Here is a 22,363-nt window from a genome sequence, read left to right as displayed (position 1 = left end):
ATAGTAAAGATGATTATTAAAAAAATAATAAATAAATCATCCATCCATCATCCAATCCTATGTTGTCCCATGAGGTGCATAGGAGCCCATGGCTAGGCACGTTGGTCCTGGCATTTAAAATAAGAGTGACCAGTCTCACTTATCTCTGGGTAGCATTACATAAGCATTAAACCCCAACCATCCCTTGGATACAAACATGCACTGGATCAATCCGACTGAAGCGCCTTAACTACTCACTGAACCACCAGGCACCATAATATGGTTATATGGTTACCACTCAGCATAGTAAATGGTTTCCTGGTGTACAGGAAACCATTTGGCTTGTCACTCAGTGTAGAGTTACCCATGGGCAGAAGGAAGAGGAAAGACCGGATGAGTGGCAGGATTGGGGGAGGGGGGGGTGGCTAAGGCCCATAGTCTCTTCAGTTAAAGAAACTCCCTAGTAACAGATTATTCTGCTTATTACTCCTTACTATCCTCTTGTGTCATTTAAATCATTACAATACCTCTGTTCTCAGCATAAATGGCATACAAACTGATACTAACCAGCCCTATCCAAAAATAATTAGGTAAGGAAAAGATGCTAGGCAGCTTCCTTAAGTGATAAGAATACAGAACTAGGAGTTAGGCTAATACAACAACTAATGCAATTTTGTACCCTATTACACAGGCAGCTGGAGCTACTCGGTGCCAGCGAGGCAACGGTTACCAGCCTCACTTGCCCACCCTTCAGATGAAACCATTACAGCCTCCATCCAGCTGGAGCACCTTAACCCACTAAACCACCACTCAGGATAGCAAATGACATGGGATATAGCAAGCTATTTCACTTGTCACTCAGGGGCACTACATGAGAGACACTGCATCAAGGAGTCAGGAGGAGATGGGGACAACATCAAGCAGAGAAAGGAGGGATGAAGACCACATCAAATCAGGGGGGGGGATGGGGATGGGGACTACAAGTACACAGGGGCGATGGGGACTACATCAAGCAAAGGCACTGAATGGGGGAAGACAGGGGGGTCATTATCAAGCGGGAGGGGGAGAGGGGAGTGGATAAAGAAAAGGGAGGAAGGGAGAGAGGATGACTGCACCCCCACCTTGCACTATTTTGATGATGATTATTATAAGTGGGGCTGGGTGGAAGGGACTATGCTGAGTGAAGGAAGAGTCAAAAGGAAGATGGGATGACGGCTCCCCTTCCTTCTACTATTATTATTATTATTTTAATAATAATAATTATTATTATTATGAGTAGGAGTGGGTGGGGGTGACTACACTGAGTGGGGAAGAGACAGACAAAAGGAAGTGAGGATGATTGCTCCCCCACCTTCCACTATTATAAATATTATTTTTATTTTGTTAAAAACAACCACCAGTACTATGAATTTTACAACTTTCAAAAACAGGACAAATGATGAAGAAGGAATAAGATCATTTTTAATCAAGTGGACATTAAATGTATTTTACTTAAAATAAAAACAGCTGTAAACTTCAATACATTAATTACCTTGGGTATCAAAGGGTGTAGGAAGATCAAAAAGGGTGACTATGAAGGCACATGTAGGTGTCACCTGGCAGTCCGTCTCACCCTTAAGGCAGCTGATCACTTGCCCTCACACCTCTGTTGTGAATGGGATCAAATGAATGACTCTTGATTGGTAGGATAACTTTTGGAACAAAATGGGTTAAAAAAGAATAATATATAGTGTTAAAAACTGCTCTTCCATCCATTATACAACCCTTCAATGCCCCATCAGGAGCAAGGGTGCCTGAGTCTACTTAGCCCTTTCTTCAGCAAGGAAAGTGTTGGCAGTGAGGGGGTGAAGGAAGGAGGAAGAGGCTGGAACTGAGAGAGAAGATGACAAGAATGAAGAGGAAGGAAGGGGCTGGCGCTATGAGAAAAAGGGGAGGGGGAGCTGGCATTGAGAGAGGAGAATGGAGGAGGAAGGGGCTGGCAATATGATAGAAGGAAAGGATTAGGAGTATGAAGCTGGCACAAACTTAGAACAGAGGAGGAAGAGGCTGGCACTGAGATGGAGAGGAGAGAAAGAGGAAGAGGCTGGCACAGATGGAATGGAGGAGGAATAAGGAGCTGGCAGAGAGAGAGAGAGAGAAAAAAGGGGTGGGCACAGAAATGAGGGGGAGGAGTAGGAGGCTACAAATGAGGTGGGAGGGGGGGAGAAGGAAGAGTAAGAGATGGGCACTGAGAAAGGGGTGGGGGGAGAGTAAGGGAAGGGCACTGAGAAAGAAGGGGGAAGGGAGTAAGGGAAGGGCACTGAGAAAGGAGGGAGAGGAGAAGGTTGCAAATGAGAGAGGGGAGGGGGGAGGAGAAGGCTCTATGACAGACAGAGGGTGATGGTGGTGGTGGTAGGGGGGGAGGGGGAAGAAACATGGCTGGCACTGGGAGAAATGAGTGAGAAAGAGACAGGAGGCTGGCATTCTGAGAGGAGGAGAAGTAGGAGGTTGGCACTAAGGGAGGAAGAGTAATGAAAACTGTAAAGGAGTTTCAATCCTAAGAGCAGTAATAAAAAATTTTCATTAAGTGGGTACCAATAAAACATTATACCTGACCCTTTCAGTATGATGTCTTTTAAAATATTTTTTTCATTATCCACGGACAATTTATATTAGCAGTATTTTACTCTGAAGAGAGTACTAGCAGCGTCTTGGCTATGAGAAGTTCCTCTCAGCTCTAGCTATCTATCTATCTATAGCCCAACACCCTAATCCCACAAAGGGTTGCCACAGACAAAACGCCTCCAAGTCACTCTGTCACCCACCATTTGACTACCCTCCTCGCAACTCACCCCCCCCCTCCCTCATATACCTCTCACTCCATCTCTCCACCTCATCCTCGGTCTACCCCTCCCTCTCCCTCCCTCCACCTCACCTACATAAACCCTCTTAGTCAGTCTTTCATTCTCCATTCTCTCCACATGTCCAAACCACCTCAGTGTATTTCTCCTAATCTTCTCAACCACATCCATATGTTAGAAGAATGAATTTTAAAAATATAAAATACATCACCATACTGAAAGGTAGCACAAAAGCTTAAACTTTGGCAGTTTCTTTAACTATACCGTACACTCATTATTGCCAGATTATTTACTTCAGCATTGTATGAACCTCCAGTGATGAGGTGTCTGAAAGCCATATTTAACTCCTCCAGTTATGTCTCTTGAAATCTTGGCTGGAGGTAAAAAAAAAAAAAAATATATATATATATACTGTACATACACCAATAAAGAAAAGATAATTTATATAATTTCTGGCTGGGTTAAGTGTCCCCCATATTCCTCTATCTATCCATCTACCTATCATTTAATCCTGTGTTGCCCCATGAGAAGTGTAGGAGCCCAGGGTTAGGCAAGTTGGTCCGGACATTTAGGATAAGAGTGACCAGCCTCACTCATCCCTGAGTGGCATTACATGAGCAATAAACCCCATCCACCCCTTGGATATAAACCTGCACATGCTCAATATGACTGGAGCACCATAATTACCTACTACACCACCAGGTGCCATAATTTCGTTAGATGGCTTCCTGTACATCAGGAAACCATTTACTACGCTAGGTGGTCTAACCATACAACCAAATTATGACACTTGGTGGTTTAGTGGGTAATGAAGGTGCTCCAGTCAGACTGAGCCTGTGCTGGTTTATATCCAAGGAGTGGTTGGGGTTTACTGCTCACGTAATGCCACTCAGGGATGACTGAGGCTGGTCACTCTCATCTTAAATATCTGGACCAACTTGCCTTGCCTGGGGCTCCTACGCTCCTCATGAGGCAAATATATAATAATAAAAACTATGCTAATAATGACACGCCAGATTTGTCAGTAATATAAATCCACCTGACAAACTATGCATCATCCAGGTATCAGTGAAGTTTTGTTACTTCGTGATAAATACACAGCTAGACACAGACAAACAAAGGTAACTGCATACAGTGACAGCAAACACAGGCAGATATGACTAACCTTGCATCATCCAGGTATCGGTGTGTGACTGGAGGTGTTTACCAAGAGACAGTGCTTGTTCAGGCAACACTTAGAGGATCTGTGTGTTGCTACTGCCTCTCCACAGTGGATGATGGGGAGGCCAGGGGATGAGGGGTGACTGGGTGGAGGAAGTGGCCAGCTTGGCTGATCAGTTTCGCTTGCCACACTAACAATCCTCCTTGCAGGCTCAGATCTGATATTTCCTGAATGCCCTGTGGGATAACAAGTCACTTTAACCCCTACTCTGCAATTACACTGATTTCCAGCACTGTATAATCCTGCTATATACAGATGACTATATTTTGCTTGGGTAAATATAACAAACTGGAGGCCAGACACACCACTACAACTGCCAGTTCATACGTAGCATCTCAATATTTCTCCCCCAATTCCCACCACAGAAAAGGGATGAGATAGGATCCCCCTTCCTCCCCACCAGAGAGAGAGAGAGAGTATAACAATCAAACAGCATACCCAGTGACATTTGCCACAGTCATTAACACATCACCTAACAATCTGAAGTAATGGTTCCACCTTATAAATACAAACTGGTTAATCATCTTCCCTGTAGCACTTCTTAACTCCTACTGTAACACCTACACTTACTGTATAAGTATTATAGGTACCACTCAACTTTTCCTCTACCATCCACACATGCACTACTCAAAATGATGATACAGTTACACATACAAAGCCCTAATACAAAAGTGATCCTGATGGTATGAGTTGTTACATTTATGGAAATCTGTTCGTATGAAAGAGTACATAACCTATGGGGAAAAACAGGTACTGTGTGTTTAACCACCACCAACTTACACCTATAATACTACATGTACTGTATAGGGCAATTACAAAAGTAAAGGTTAGTTATATCTAAAACACACAAACAATTAACATATGACTTACAATAATGCACATCTATCGTAATGGATGAATAAAGATCCCCAAGAAAAGCTATTGGAATTGCAACCACATCCTCAAACTGACTCTGGCTACTGATTGCATACGACAATTATAAACACGAGTGAAGTAACCCTTAAAGGATTACTGCTGCTGGCAATACATAGGAATAATTTATCCTACTATTGCCAGAAGCCTTAATCCTGTGTGGGGTGACCAGAAACAAAATGCTTCCACATTGCCCTGTCCTTTGGCTGCCCTCCCTCCAACTCATTATCCTCCTCTCTCATTTATCTTTCCAGTTCATCCTTCCATCTTACCCCCAGTCTCCGCCTCCACCTCATGCACACACACTTTCCTAGCCTGTCTCTCGTTCTTCATCCTCCTCACATGGCTAGTAATTTATGTCCTTGATTAACCCACCAGTTTACAAAAAATTATTCCCAACATGTTACCAAACTCCAGGATACTTGATATCTTAACCTTGTACCAAACTCCAGGATACTTGATATCTTAATCTTGTCCTAACTGTTGTAATGTCTGAGGTATACACTAGCATGTCTTTATAAAGGTCCCTACCCAAATAACAGCATGTACAAACCTCCGTAAGTTTACATGACTTTATTATATAGTGTTTGTTAACATAAAGAAAAGACAGATGTGGCACACAAGCCATTTCGAAAACAATTTAAGCTTAGTAAAGTATATAAAGAGGGATGCCTTCATGTGGTGTACTGGTCACCTCCACTGCCAGGTTTGACAAACATTTCTCAGCTCCCTCCCTATCACCAGAAAAGTGGATGGTGAACTGCAGGAGGAGGGTAGCTTCAGCCCACAGTTCACTGGGTTCACATTTCAGATGTGCTTTAGGACATTACTACATGTGTTGTGTGGTGCTGGTGCAGGATTTGTGGATTACACTGACAAAATATAATAAATGTGTTGTGTGGTGCTGGTGCATGAGTTGTGAATTACACTGACAAAATAATAAATATTACCTGTAGTGCTGCCAGCCAGTTGGGTACGGCCGGGCATTCCAACAGACAAGTACTTTTATACACCTGTCATAAGTGCTCGAGTGAACCCATTTTCACTGTCCTCTTCTCTCCTCTCATTGCTGCAGCCTTCAGATGACCCCAATGACCTGGATGATGCTGAAGATGGTTTGGTTGATGACCAGAATGACGTATTGGTTGACGCTGCTGAAGATGAGGGTGATGTTCCACCAACTGGCACATGTACCAGCTGAGCAGAGCAGCCACTAACCTCACTAAGTACACAGTTCTGGAAGTGTTGGGCAAGATATAGTGTATGACAAATAAATAACTACATCAATTCATCCCAACTCTTATTCACCCATCAAGTTAAATAAGTAGACTAATATGTCAAAGAAAGTGTAAAGTGATGCATACAAGTAAGTAAAGGATTTTCACATTAGGAAAAACATGAATGAACACCAAGATTATTAACATGAATGAACACCAAGATTATTAACATGAATGAACACCAAGATTATTAACATGAATGAACACCAAGATTATTAACATGAATGAACACCAAGAATATTAACATAAATGAACACCAAGATTATTAATAAAGTATGCATACAAGTACATTAGATATTTTCACATAAGGAAACGAAATGGAGGGTGAACCGTACAGACTGAATATGCAAGGGAAAATCTAAGTGTGGGAAGACCAAATGTCTCTGCCACAATTTACCAACCATCATACCTTAATAGTCCAACAAGCAGCTGGATCAGTTGTAAATAAAGGTGCTGGCAGGGCAGCAGCGGCAGCAGGATGAGGGGTGCTGGTTCTGATAATAGAGGTGTTGGGTCTGGTATAGGGGGGGCGGCCACCTCATACTGCACTTCACTCCAGGATACACATTCCTTGAAATCTGGATGGGATGGTAGTGGAGTTTGAATGTTATATACAGTAGGCTGTGTGTGTGTGTCAACTTTCCTGACAGCACAACATCAAAGGTCACTGCTAGTGTGTTTTTCAAAAAAATCATACATGACTCCTTAAAAAGCCAACTGTCACAATGAAAATCTTCAGATTCTGAGGTAAATCAAGAGGAGAAAAAGTTTTGACATAAAAATAAATTGCAGTTTCCCTTTTTTCCGTTCCAGGCACTTCGGCCAAGAGGAAAATACATTCCTCATTAGCAAATGGGGATAAGGCAGGGTCCAGAAATATGGAAAAAGTACAACAGGTTATGAAGGATTCAGAAACATGAAAAGAAGGCAAATGAAAGTGGCATGATGGTGTGTCTTACCAAACATCACCTTGACATGACAGAGGCGACTGGCGTTAACGTCTACCAGCATGCCAGTCAAGGCTCAGCGGCAGCACACACACATAACTCAGCACCTGTTAGCACACATACATTACACCACAAAGAATCACCAGCATCATCATTTATACCTCTTTCCCACTCCTGAATGGCATGAGTAAAAAATAAATGAATAAAGAGTCTGGCCACATGAATGAAACCAACACTCATTCAGGCACTATTCAAGACCTCGGAATCCCGACTAAACCTCACATATATAGGCATCCACCCATACATAAAAGTGGGCCATGGTACAGGTAATGTTTTCAATGGACTGAAAGCACAGTCATATGCCAAAACCAGCTAACTGCTTCAGAACAGTAGTTAGACAATGTTGACAGAAATCTGAGATTGCTTCTGCATACTCCCTCTTCTGTCTTTCTTTCCTTCACTCTTTCCTCTTCCTTCTCCCTACTGGAGATTCTACACTAAGTGACATGCCAAATGGTTTCCTGTACAACAGGAAACTATTTACTATGCTGGGTGGTAACCATATAACCAAATTATGGTGCCTGGTGGTTTAGTGGGTAATTGAGGTGCTCCAATCGGATTAAGCCTAAGTAGGTTTATATCTAAGGGATGGTTGGGGTTTACTGTTCATGTAATGACACTCAGGGATGAGTGAGGCTGGTCACTCTCATCTTATATGTCAGAACCAACTTGCCTAGCCCCAGGCTCCTACACTCCTCAAGGGGTGACATAGGACTGGATGATGGATGGCTTCTGCATATTACACCTCTTCTGCATTTTACATCCCAATATCCTCATATTACTGATACAATTACATCAATATAAATTAAGTATCATAAAAGAGAATGTTAAGGTAGTGTAGCGGCAGCCTCAATTTCATCTGAAATGTTAACTTGTGGACTACAGGCTAAAGTACCCCTTCTTCAGTAGGCCACCATCCACCTTTTGGGAAACAGGGCGGGAGGTGAGGGAAGTTTGCCTAACCAGGCAGTGTAGCAGACTAGTTATATCAGTGTCACCACATGAAGGCATCCCTCTACAGCACCTGTGTTAATATGGAGTATGTACTGGTAACAAATTGCTACAGATGAGGTGCTAACAATGCCATTCACAACACTGCCATTATTTATGGATTTGAATGTCAAAAAATCAGACTTTACTGATCTACCAAAAAAACCTGTTGACATATAAAAAGATTTCCGTTAATACCAACACACCAGTCCCGTATGAGACAGCCCTCATATGTATTCAATATGGATGGTGGGTGTTAGTGCCGAAATGGTGACATGCAGGGCTGTATGGTTTGTAGGAGGACTACTGGGCCTTGGGAGCAGGCTGGGAAGCCTATGCCCAGTCAGACACAAATACAAAATAAATAAATATAAATGTTTAAAAATTCCCTGGTCACTTCCAACACAAAATACTAACACCAAATAATATATGCAAAACAATACCAATGAACACATCACAAACCAAGGGGAGAAAAACACTGATTTAACAACTAATAGATGTGGGCATCCTCCTGCCCTCTCAAGTTATCAGAAGAGGCTGGATGACTCCGTCGCTGATGCCTGTCCAGGATGCAACACAGCATCCCATACTGTTAAGCACATTATGAAAGATTTCATTGCACAATCACCTGTGCTAACAACACAACATACACTCCTTGAGAGCTCTGTGGGAAAGTCCGGTCTCAGCCGTGGCCTTCCTTAGGGACTCAGGGCTGCTCAGCCAGACTGCCTAGGGAACAACTACTACTATTACTACTACTACTACTACTACTACTGACAGTGTAGCTTATGCACTGAAAGGAGAAAATCAGCCTCCCTTATTCTGTTCCTTTCCTATAACATTTCCAATTTTTTTTTATAATGCTGTGCGGTGTTCCTTCTCACTTTTTCCTGACAGTTTCAGCTGAAGGATTTATTGGGTGAGGGAAAGTTTTATTTGCTATCCTTGTCTAATTCCTGAAAATTAGTCACTCTTATAGCAGAAGCCTAGCACAAATGACAAGACCAGCTTCTGACCGAAATTTCAAAAAATAAAACAAAAAAATCTGAAGTGTCATTATTAATCTGGTGTCATTAATGAGCTGAGGTGTTATGTGTTGGTGTTCAAAATTCTTGTCACTGGGAGAACTATCCATTGGAGAACAAAAAAATTCTGAATTCCGATATGGGTTGAAACGATGACGGAACCAGGATATTAGGGGCCTACCGGTGTGCAGCAAAAAGGCTTTCAAGAGGAGGCTTGAGATTCTTGGTAGCCTCCACTCCCACATGGGCCTACCTACATAGGAGCTACATCAATCACTAACCAGCTCCAATACCTGAGGATTGGGCAAAGGTGTGGAAGTAGTGGGTCTATAGACTGGCTGTGGTGATGACACCTAAGGTTAACCAGCTTAAATCTTCCAGTTTTATGCAAGATTAAATACCGTAGTTTACACATCCATTTTATTCAAGAATTCAAAAATACAATTCATTATATTACGGTATTTCTCTCTTCACATGGGCCTACAGCCAATCTAACGTCTCTCATTATTCCAGTTTGCTAAATTACTCACCCTTAGCAGAGTAATAATCGAAAATCATGTGAAAGGTCACCTCCACAGCGTTCTTGTTCACCTCCACTGTTGCTACATCATAAATAACGCTAAATGTGCAATAAAGAAGTCATTAACCCTACATAGGAAGACCTGTGCCATACAGATACACAGCCAGGGTGCTTCAAGTTTCGCGGTTAATAGCGTCCAGGATAATGGGTAATGGGCAACTTTTTTCCTTACCCAAAACAGTCCTGATGGGAAGCGTTATGAGGAACACACTAAGCTGGTTTGGCCATGTGGAGAGGATAGAGAGTGAAAGACTGACAAAGAGAGTGTATGTCAGTGAGGTGGAGGGGGGGAAGAGGGAGGGGGAGGCCGAGGATGAGATGGAGGGATGGGGTGGAGAGGTATATGAGAGAGGGGGGTGTGAGTTGGGAGCAGGGCAATGAAATGGCGGGGGACAGGGCGACTTGGAGGCGATTTGTTTGTGGCCACCCCAAACGGGATTGAGGTGTCTGGCAATAGATAGATAGATAGATAGATAGTCCTGAGCCAGCCTATGCTGTTTCTGCCCACAGGCTCAAGTTCCCATCGTTGTCTACTCTCTGGTGAGTACCTGTGTATCCAATTGGCACATGTCTTCTTGTAGCGTATAATTTTTGTAAAAACCAAATGAGAAAGGAGGGCCATTCTGGTCACGGTTGAAAACTTGAACACACAGTTGAGTGCTTTAGGTACAATATGACCGTGTACATGTGTGTAACATGTCCCACAACATGCAGTATAAAGTAGTATATATGATTTTTAGTAGATTTGTGTAGGTAAAGGAGTCAAATTAAGCTAGGCAGCTGTCCCACACGGAGCTGGCAGAATATTCTGAAGCTGGAATATTTCAAGATGACTGTTGACATCACATTAGAACCCCTGAGTGACACAGAAACCCTTGACTGTTACTGTGCACGATGGGAAATTGACCTAGTGTAGCAGTGACCCCATAATGGGGTGATTTTAGGGGTCAATAGTGGCTGGAATAATGGGTAATTAGGAATTGTTATTTACAGGTGTGCAATCATGGGCCCCAAACGAACAAGATAGCGTACCTGTCAGACGAAGAGGTCGCGGAGTATCTGAAGTCGGAGGAGTTCAACAGGCCTGTTGACACCACACTGGAACCCCAGAGTGACACAGAAACCCGTGATGTTAGTTAGCGTGTGTGATGCGACACTGCCTGAGTGTACCAGTGACCCTAGTGGTGGTGTGACGGCCATCATTACACCACACAAGGACCCACAACAGGAGCCTGACACACTGAGTGCTTTGAGGGTAATGGTGTATATATTTATTACCTGTTTCCATTTATGCCAGGCATCCAGTTTTCAGTGTGACCCAGCGTTGGCAGAAAGACTGAGTGATATTTAGGCATTAGATTTATAGGTTTAGGTAGTTTTATTGCTCAGTTCCATGTACGTGCATCTCAGGAAGCCAATAAGTCAGTACTACTCTCTTCCTTCACTAGTTTTTTCAAGTAACTTATAAAGGTATATTTTTTAGCTCATTTTTAATAATTTCTAGTCATCTGGTCTCCACAGGAGCTATATTTTTACTCCAGCTCCATTAGTTTTGCGTAAAACATCTTTGTATATATATTTTGTTATTATTTCCCTCTGGTCTTCTTATCCCGAGGTCAGAAGGGTCGTCTTCCTATCTAGGGTTAATACCATAAAATACAAAAAATTAAGTACAGAAACGGTTATAAAAGAGGCTATTATCTGTGTTATTTTACAAGCTGACCCACACCGATTTTCTCCATAAGAATTTCGAAACACAATCAAGGTAATGCTCACCTTTTCCTGTACAATGATTTTAAAGAGCCACTGTTACTGTTTACGTCGCTTACAGTAGCAAGTGCAGGGATGTCCTACCCACATACCAAAACCATCGTACGGGAGAGTTCAAATTATCGTATATGACCCTCGAACTCAATGCTTACGCTGCTTAATGAGAGAGAGAGAGAGAGAGAGAGAGAGAGAGAGAGAATTTCAAGATCCATTCAATTCCAAATGCCTAGACACATTGTGATTAAAAGACTGGAGGTCATAGGCAGATGGAAATACAGACAGAGGATGACAGTTCCAGAGTTGCCCTGTTACAGTACGAACAGTGTGACCGTCATTCCTAGCGTTAAGCAGTTTTCAGTTTTCGATTTAGCTAGAATAGTTTTCCTCTAAACTGAATAAAGAAAATGATTATGTAGTGAATAATTCTCCCATCAGTGCTAATATACTAATTTCCATAGTGACATGCTCAGTTTGGCCATGTAAAGAGAATGGAGAGCAAGAGACTAACGAGGAGAGTGTACGTGAGTGAGGTGGAGAGGGGCAGAGGGAGTGGGAGGCCAAGGATGAGATGGAGGGATGGAGCGGAGAGGTATATGAGAGAAAGGGATGCGAGTTGAGAGCAGGGCAGTGAAATGGCGAGGGACAGGGCGACATGGAGGCGATTTATTTGTGGCCACCCCTTACGGGATTAAGGGGTCTGCCAATAGACAGATAGATAGATAGAAATGCTCAGTACACGAAATGCATTTTACCACACCACCTTAGAGAGAGAGAGAGAGAGAGAGAGAGAGAGAGAGAACATATTACATCAAATAGGAGAAATTTAAGCATTTTTAGAAAGTCACACATTTACTAAAGATACTATATACAAGGTATGATACAAACACGTATGGAAAAAATGGCTATTCTGTTTAAATATTAGTTATGCTTTATATAACAGTACCAAAAGCGTAGTTCATCCCTACAGTAATCAGTGCAACTTTCATTCGTTTGAGCTGTACAGAAGTAATGTCGAGAAGAAACTGCACACACACACACACACACACACACACACACACACACACACACACACACACACACACACACAGTTACGCCCTTCAGTCCAATAGCGTGTTTCATCAGCGTATTCTTGCTACCGACAAACGACTTTATGCAGTCTTGAGAAACCTACTGCAGTTGAGAAATAAAATAAATTACCTATCTAACCTCACCAGCCCCACAAAGTCTCCAGAGCTGAATATAATGATCTGGAGATAACAAATATAAAGGGAAAAAATTGCCATCAGGTAGGAGGGATGACGGAGGAAAAAAACGCGCACACACTTCCATATCACACACACATTTCCATATCACGAGCACATTTCCATATCACGCGCACATTTCCATATCACGCGCACATTTCCGTATCACTTTCGGAGGACGGCTGAGTTTGTACCGTCCTACCGATTCTGTCCCTTTAGTCATTTCAACAGCAATTTTCTTCATTAATGATAGTTGGCTTACAGAAATCACTAGAACGATAAGGAACCGTATCAGTTGTTTGGGTTCAGGATCATATAAGAGACGCAGCTTTGCCTTCCTGTTATGAAAAGCCACGAATGGACGATGTAAAAATATATAAATGAGAGGAGGGAGGGTGAGGAAGAAGAGGAAGTGGAGGAGGTAAGGGAATAACAGAAATGGAAGGGGAAGAGAAAGACTTGTATAACCCTTAAGAGGACGAGGAGCAGTGAAGGTATATTTGTGGAGGGTTGCTTGCTTATGTCCTGATATCAGAGTTACTGAGGCCAATGATAATTCTTGTACACCGCTTAAAACACACACTTCAGCTCTACCAACGAATGGTCCCACGAATCCCCTTTGCCACTAGCGTTTTTCCACAGCCTTCCATTTTTTTCCCCCCTAAGGAGGAACAGAATCCGTTGTGTAGTCACTGCCTTGGTAAACGTGAATTCAGTTGGGTGGACTGCAATCCCGCTGGCTTGACAATGGCACCTGGTATTTCTGTCTTCATCCTGTGGAGGAAGAAAATTGGAAATTAATATAAAAGATATTAAAATAGTAAAAAGTATGATGATAGACTATAACGGAACAAATCAGTAAAGTCTACACCTTGTGATGTGTGCTGAAAAAGGTACAATTACTCCTTTAAAAAATAATAATAATAATAATAATCCGTAATAACCTAAGCTCACAAGGAAATTGGAAACCCATTGCTTAAAATGCTTCTTTGTACGTCATCATCGTTTTCTTCCTGCAAGGGAAACACACATTGCTTCCAGGAACTACAAAGTATCTATGGCTTTTATGGATATGGAAAATGCACATGAAAAGGTAAAGACTGGCGGGTTATGGAAGATTTAGCGTATGTCTGGTTTGGATAGCAAGTTCCACAATGCTGCTACGAGATTCGATTACGGTAATGATATATGTGGACGGGTTGTTGGGCATCAGACTGAATGGTTTATGATCAGTCTTGGAATACAGCAAGGTTGTTTGATGTCCCTATGCCTGTACAGTATATATAGAGGTAAAACACGAGTCATGGAGGGAGAGAGAGAGAGAGATTTAAGACTTATTCAGCATAATCAGATAAATTTTGTGCATATTCTTTTGTTGTGATCTGTTCTGCTGGATCATCTTTCACTCAGCGTCTCTGTAATAATACTTTAATTACACTTTCTTACTGTGTTTTGCCTTGGTGCAACCTTCTTTTGTTAAACTACAACATGTCCACTTTATTTCGTAATGGCAGTTCAGCAGTTCCGATTCACGTTCTCTACCGAACAACAACATTTGTAGAAGTAACTTGAAAGGTAATTATTGTCATCTTGAATTTGACTCTTTCTTGTATTTTGTGTTTCTCATGGAAGGAACAGTTTTGCGGGCTCGTTGCCTTTGGTTCCTTCTTCCCCACATTAAAAAAAAAAAAAATCATGGCATATTACTTACCTGGGTGTTCACCTGGCTCGAGAGAGGGAGAGGAATTATCTGCGTCAGACAGATTCTTCAGTAGGTCATACACTTCGCCATATTCAGGCACCAGAGGCTGAATGTTGTCCTCATCTCCTGACTCAGAATTGCCACCTGAAGCAGAGATGAGACAGGCAATATAGGCTACGTTGCTGCGGAGACGAAGGAATGAAACTACTATACCCTGCTTCCTCTAACGTGGCTTAAACTGCCATCTCTCCATCGTGAATGCTGAGCTGTAGCAATAGATTAACACTAGAATATGGTGCTAGTCACAAAGAAGTGTTAAGAACTAGATGAAGAGCCGTGCTACTGCCTTTTTCTGTCACTGAGCTACATGAAAGAAGTTGCAAAAGAACGAATATCTGGGCCAAGTTAGGCTGAAAAGAGTATAGGCATTGTCAAGGCAGTAATTATATGTAAAATGATGTTCATGCATTTACATTTCTGTCACCTGTTCCCCCCACTGAACTGAGAATAACAGTTTAATGGAAGATAATCAGTTTCCACACAACATACCCACTGCATCTGGCCTACAGAGCGTCGCTTGAGATATATGAGAAACATCAGATCTATCCGTTGGCTAATTTTAAGTTAACGTGCCCAAGGACTTTTTCATTGTATTTCCTTCTGCCTCTTACCAGACGATTATCTTCATCATAGAAGAACGGTCTAGTACGGAAAGGATTAACGATGACTAACTCTGACCCCTTGAATGAGAAACGTCTCTCCTAAGCTGAATAAAATAATCTGAGGGCAACAAGAAACATGTCATCAAGCTGAAGGGGTTAATGATTCCTGTGCAGATGATAGGCATAACTAACTAACAAACTAACTAACCATGATTAGTGGACGACAGAGATCCAGCAGGTGAACAGTCGCCCTCATATGCGTAAGCCCGCAAGTCATCCTGCGGGATCAAGGGCGGGACGGGTTTGACTCTCTTACTTGCTGTGGATGTGTGGGTGACGGTTGATGAGCTGGCCCCCGACTTTCCTGGCTTAGCCGCATCATCCACACTGGCCGAAACAGACTGTGTGGGCTTGTGCAGGCGGTCACCAGCTGCGCCTGACACCTTCTCCATACAACACACCATCTGCTTAACTCCCGGCTTCTCTGGCTGGGTTGCATCATCCACACTGACAGATACAGACTGCGAGGGTTTGTGCTTGCCGTCGTCCGCTCTGTCTGTCAGCATTTTGGTTTGGTTGGTCGGTATTGCAAAGCTCACCTCGCACAGTGCCCCTTCCTCTGTCACAGGATGCAGCTCTCCGGGAGATATTAGGCATTTGGACACTGAAAGGAAGTGAAGCTAGTGATGTTTTGACTCAGCACGAAATGATGTGATAAAGGAGTGTTAGCGCCAACTTTTAACATACGGATGTGACCCTATGGTGTGGCATGAAAATGAAAAGTCAAGAGTAAGAGCAGTGGTGATGGGACTGCTAAGGAATGTATGTGGAGTACAGAGGGTGGATAGGATACGAAATAATGTGATTCATGAAAGATGTGGAGTAAGGAAGTCGGTGGACACCAGAATCGAAGAGAGTGTACTGAGATGGTATGGTCATGTGGAGAGAATGGATAACAATTTAGTGGTGAAAAGGTATATCTAAGCGAATTTGAAGGAAGGAGGAGGCGAGGTAGGCCAAGCAGGTGCGATATGTTGGATGAGTGTGTGAGGAAGAGAAGTCTGGAAGTCAGTGAGGTGAGGGGACTGACAAGAGATCGAGCTGGCTGGATGAGTGTTGTGAGAGTCAGTGCATGATCAGGGATTTGGCACCCATTTTTAACGTGACAGCGTCCGGATTGACTCTATCGGATACGTTTATGTGAAGCTACAGAATGTGGTGAATCTTTTTTTTGGCGTATCACATACAGCCAGGATTCAGGGGGGTTGAATGATGAGTGAGTGGAAGCGTGGCCCATTGGATTGGGCAAACTTGGTCTGTGTGGACGTTGCTACTCCTCATCCTGCCCTAGGGTGGGAAAGGAGGTCCGAATGATGATGATGAGTAGTAGTAGTAGTAGTAGTAGTAGTAGTAGCAGCAGTAGTAGCAATAGTAATAGTAGTTGTTGTTATAATTGTTGCTGTCCCAGGTTCATCTGGTCTTGAACTTAGTTTTATTTACGGTAAGCTGAAGTTGCCCGCCTCCTGCCGTCCACCATCATCCTTTCGGGGGATAGGGAGGCAGCGGAACCATTCGATTATATCAGTGCCATCGCGTGAAGGCGTCCCTCTCCACCACCATGTGAAAATAATAGGGATTTAGAGACTGAGAGATCCTGTGAATGAATGTGTGTGTGTGTGTGTGTGTGTGTGTGTGTGTGTGTGTGTGTGTGTGTGTGTGTGTGTGTGTGTGTGTGTGTGTGTGTGTGTGTGTGTGTGTGTGTGTGTGTGTGTGTGTGTGTGTGTGTGTGTGAAAGAACGTGTGGGTGTAAAAGGATGTGTGTGTGTGTGAAAGAATGTGTGTGTGTGTGTGTGTGTGTGTGTGAAAGAATGTGTGTGTGTGAAAGGATGTGAGGAAGGCATTGTAAGATAATAAAAGAATGTGAATTTGTAAATAATAATAATAATAATAATAATAATAATAATAATAATAAATGAAAAATAATGAAGGAAGGCGCTGCGGTGTGAATATAAGATGCAAACACGTGCAGGTGCGAATATACGAGAGGCTGTGAGGAGACGCCAGCCAAGAGTGACGTAAGAAAAGACAATATTTTAGTGTTAATGTCTATCTATAGCCAGACGCCAAAATCCCGTAAGGGGTGGCCATTTGTCTATGTGGTTTTACGAGGAGGGGCTCTAACCCTCCACCAACCCACTTGTTGACACGTATAGGGTGCAAAAGTTCGCCTATTATTTCACCTTTCCTATTTCTTAACTCCCTCTGCTTCCCAAACATTTTCCATTTTTCCCTTTACTCCAACGCAGCCAGTATGAGCGACTATTAAGGAAGCTCCCTAACACCTATTCCTCAGCGATTTATTCTGCTTATTTCACCTGGCCTATTATTTCACCTTTCCTTCTTCATACCTCCCTCTGCTTGCTAAATACTTTCCATTTATCCCTTTACTTCAACGCGGCCTGTATTCTCGACTATGAACTCCCTAACACCTATTCCTAGGCGATTTATTCTGCTTATTACACCTCGCTCTCCTCTTCTGTGGGACTTAAATCGTTCTAACATCACCACGCACTTCATAAATAACGCACAAAATTATATTACCCAGTCGTAGCCAAAAATAAATCGCTAAGGAAGAGGTGCCAGGGAGCGACGAGAATATGAACACAAGTCTACCCTAAGCTGAGTAAAATCGTCTTGAACTGGCAGGTAAAAAATCGTAATCACTGGCTTTAAGAGGCTAACCAATTCACTGCAATGATTTCTTGAGGCTTGTACATTACTGGTTTATTCAGACGCTTTCATTCATCTTATTAGGACCTTCGAGCTGCAGGGGTTAACAAAAAGCTTAATTGGCTCTTGCAGCACGGGAGGCTTTCCTTAATTGTAGCATAAATAAGCTTTCATTAACACTTTCAGAGAGGAGGAGAGAGAGAGAGAGAGAGAGAGAGAGACAGAGACAGAGAGAGAGACAGAGACAGAGAGACAGAGACAGAGACAGACAGACAGACAGACAGAGACAGACAGAGACAGAGACAGAGAGACAGACAGACAGAGAACGAGACAGAGAGAGACAGACACAGACAGACAGACAGACAGACAGAGACAGACAGACAGACAGAAGACAGTAATGTAAGAAATACCTGTAGTGGACTGTGAGACATCTGTGAGTGGGGAGCAGTGAGTTAACAGTGAGGTAAGGACATGGAAATACCTGTAGTGGACTGTGAGACATCTGTGAGTGCATGCAGTGTGAGAGAGGTGTCTGCCAGGTTCCTGTTGGTGTGGGAGCCTCTGCAAGCACGCCACCTCTGCAACCCAACCCGCACCACCACAGCCACCACCACTGCAACGACGGGAAGGAAGTGTGCAATTACTCCGCTGCCTCGTAACAGGGGTAGAAGGAGCAGGTGCAGGTGCTGAAACAAACTCAGTAGGTGGTGTGCTGACTTACTGAGCTGGGTGATGCAGGTGTGTGTCTCGTGTGGTGCTCTGCTTGCGACTACCAAAGAGAGGGGGAAGGCCAGCTCAAAATAGCTCAGCGCCGGTCAGGTTTTGCTTGTGCATGCAGTTATTCTGATCTAGGCACAATCTACTTCCTAACAGCTACACTATGCATGCCTACAATCTCATCATACAACGACCTATACAATTACATTAAGACATGTACATTGCAACTGTGTATTCCTATGCATTCGTACAACTACATCATACAACAACACATACAAGCACTGTACATTAAGGGATATACATTATAGCTGTGCATTCCTTCCTTCATTCTCGCTGTTTCCACACACTTTAATAAACTCAGACAAACCAGTGCCAGTGAGGGGGCATGTGAAGGCTACGTCAAAGCTGGAGATGCATGAAGCCGTCACAAAGTAATTATTTCAAAGGACTGACGAGGTTAATGAAAATGCCAGTATTAGTTCTGACACGGCAATGGCAAATCTTCTGTCTATAGCACGACGCCCTAATCCCGCAAAAGGTGGTCGCAGACAAAACGCCTCCAAGTCGCTCATTACCCACCATTTGACTGCTCCCCCCCCACCTTATTCACTCCCCCCTCCCTCATATCTTCCCTTATATATATACGATCAGAGGAAATACACCACGTTCAGAACTATGAGGTAAAAAGTAAAGGTAAGGGGTAGATGCAAAAAGGTATTTCGCAGCCGTGCTCATCTCTATAACATACGCCTTTGAACACTGCATCATTCAAGTTACCATAGTTACCTCCCCTAGATATTCTCTCTCTCTATCTCTCTCTCTCTCTCTCTCTCTCTCTCTCTCTCTGAAGGGGTTGAGTGACGCCAGCTGCTGCCCGTGTCAGGATTTGAACCCTGCCGTTATTGGGCTATATATTCTAACTTTATTTTTCACCGTTATATGTCACACTGTCCCAGCCTTATTACATGTCGTGGCGGAGAGATGGACGTTTCAGGAAGCAGATGGAAGAGTGATGGGAGGTAGGAACGTGTAAGTGAAGAGGCTTAGGTATGGTATAGGACGCTGTAATAATAATAATGTTCGTGACAAGAGATATAATTGATTAGATAACATATTAAAGCAGCTTGGTGATAGTGGTGTTGCCATCCACGAGAAACAGGGAGATTACAGAAGGTTCCTCTCTGTCCTCTTCTAACTTCATAAACCTTAAGTTACGACGCGAAAACTACAGCGGGGTATATTTGCGCACTGCAGGATGATCAGGGAAAGAAGTGCAAAATCTTTCAGTCCTGTTGCTCCTCTGAAAACATGCTTAGGTTACGACAGGGAAGCGATCGTATGTATGTTTGAGAATCGCACCCCAAATTACTTTTATCCTACCATTATACGATTAAGAAAAAATTTTTTACAGCTGCCTGGTAATGATCTAACTCTCCACATAACGCAAGATGGCCACCTCAACGAGGGCACTCCTAGACCAACTGTAAAAATCTCTCACCATGGACATAGAGTGCTAGAGGAATGCAATGGACATGGGGATTAGTGGACTGATATCTAAGAATGCTGCCAGGGATGAACTACTGCACATGACCGTACAATAAGGATGAAAACAGCACCTATGTAAACACTCAGCATGAAGCAGATCTGATGTTGTTAGAGCAGGCACGGTGAGGGAACAGTTAGCAGCTCTCATCTACGGGTGTTAACTGAGATGAATTACTGCCCCCGAACGCACACTTTATTAAGGAAATTGTACTTATAGATATGCCGTCTACACTTACCAAGCAGGAGGACAGAGATGATTAAGGCGGACACAGCCAGGGGGGCAGTTAGAGGGTTGGCATCCAAGGGCAGTTTGAGCCACTCGCAGTTCGGACCGGTGTGGGTGTCTGGGCAGGAACAGTGGTAGCCTGGCTGCAGGTTGTAGCAGGTACCACCACTAAGGCACGGTTGGAACACACACTCATCCACGTCTTGACACACCTTCCCAGTTAGCTGTCTGCCCTCACCACAGCTGGGAAGAGAGAGACATTTTAAACCCTTTGCCTCCAGCGGTGTCCCTGTCCTATGCTGAATAATAACACAGCTGTAGGTAAACATATTCCCCAAGTTGAATTAATTTCTCCCTGGACATCAGTTATAGAACGAAGTAGAGATCAATGCACTGTGGATGGGAAACTGAAGTAGGGAAGCATTACCTCTTTCATGGCGGCATTTCTCACTAATATCTTACTCAAGCCTACCTTAAACCAGTTTATTTAGCTGGGTCAGTCATAGGAAATAGTGTTAACATTGTCACCAGTAACCCTTTTATGGGCGCAACAACTCTAGGATTCCACTTCCGCAAATACCAGACGATTCTACTGAACTAATAATAATCATAGATGCCTCATGGTCAGATTAAACCTTAGTGTTCAATTTCAGCTCAATTTATTCTGTAAGAGTGATCCATTTAAGCCTTTATGGAAAAAAAAAAGTATATTGGTGTATGGATGTACTACCAAGACACCCCTGACTCACCTGCACACAGCTTGCCTCCAGGTGTTGTGGCAGGTGAGAGGCGGGATGCAGGTGGTGGTGGCGCAGGGGTCTAGCGATGGACAGCCAGTCTCCACATTGTGCATTAAGGTCACCCGCCCCCACTCACTGCTGTTGGCTGGCGAGGGAAAGGTCACTAACTCTCCAGCCACCCTCAGGTCATCTATGCAGGCTGATGAGGGAAAGAAAGTGAGGAAAAGGCCAGTAGATGGAGAGGACAAATGGTGGTAAAGTTCAAGTAAGAAGAACAAGTTACCAGCTGTCTAAACAACCTCACGTCATCTGTGCAGGCTGACTGGCTTATGGAAATGGTCAGGTCACTAAGTCTGGATACTCTTATCATATTTTATGCAGGCTGATTAGGTCAAAGGGAAGAATGTGCACTAAAGCCACCCATCCCCTCGCACTGCTGTCTGCTGGTGAGGGAAAAGTCACCAACATTCTGGACACTCTCAGATGATCAATGTAACCTGACGCAAAAAAAAAAAAAAAAAAAGGCATTTAAATCAGATGGAAATGGAATCTCACTTCTTTCATTAGGAATTGTATGTGTAAAAGAAATATGAACTGTAACCAAACAGTCATTAGAGCTCTACTGAGACACCAGCACTGCACTACATTTTAAAACACAGCAAGAAAAATACTGAAATGGTACACTGTTAATCCTTAATATATATAAATACACTGGGATCAGCCTGAACTTTTAGCTACTGGCAATAATGAGACGCCTGGGGAAGACAAGAGCAAGCTACAGACGTTCAGGCGAGGTGCATATAAAACATGATGTGAATAAATATCAAGGAATTTCTGGGAGGGTAAAAAGTTCTGAAAGGAATATTATTCAGGTCCACTGTCACTAACATTGAGATTCTGATACTTTTTAGTTACTGTACAGAAACGGTCAATAATTCCTGTACTTTGTCTCAAAACTGTCAGAACCTAATGAGGTTCTACTAAAACTACCAACAATATTAACGCAGGAAAGAGGAGTTGCAGTCAAGCTTCGCTGGTTCAGAACGTGGGACATAAAAGACTATTACGGTATTTACAGCAACTATTCAGTCTGAGTCACAAGTTCGCCCAGTATTTCACCTGTTCCGCTTCTCACTATCCTCTGTCGGCTATTATTCTTAAGCATAGAAAGGTTCCATATATTACTTTGTACATAGAA

General features: G+C 43.1%; 2 protein-coding genes across 2 annotated transcripts in view; both read right to left on the bottom strand.

The window, feature by feature from the left end:
- Positions 1–22,363, bottom strand: part of MED11 (mediator complex subunit 11) — a 427,497-nt gene that overhangs the window by 132,283 nt on the left and 272,851 nt on the right. The window lies entirely within an intron of this gene.
- LOC145416040 (uncharacterized) overlaps positions 12,879–22,363 on the bottom strand; it is a 63,927-nt gene continuing 54,442 nt past the window's right edge. The window contains exons 25-30 of the mRNA XM_080285139.1: positions 21,175–21,364; positions 20,436–20,668; positions 18,419–18,550; positions 15,416–15,871; positions 14,555–14,689; positions 12,879–13,617 (exon numbers count right to left, since the gene is read on the bottom strand). Of these exons, the coding sequence (XP_080141265.1) occupies positions 13,613–13,617; positions 14,555–14,689; positions 15,416–15,871; positions 18,419–18,550; positions 20,436–20,668; positions 21,175–21,364 (1,151 nt within the window). The 3' untranslated portion in view covers positions 12,879–13,612. The remainder of the gene's footprint in view (positions 13,618–14,554; positions 14,690–15,415; positions 15,872–18,418; positions 18,551–20,435; positions 20,669–21,174; positions 21,365–22,363) is intronic.

This window comes from Coenobita brevimanus, chromosome 104 (assembly GCF_032717465.1).
Source record: "Coenobita brevimanus isolate Jiangsu-jjx chromosome 104, ASM3271746v2, whole genome shotgun sequence".
Lineage (NCBI taxonomy): Eukaryota > Metazoa > Arthropoda > Malacostraca > Decapoda > Coenobitidae > Coenobita > Coenobita brevimanus.
The sequence above is the reverse complement of the archived record's forward strand: the minus strand, read 5'-3'. Positions and strand labels throughout refer to the sequence as shown.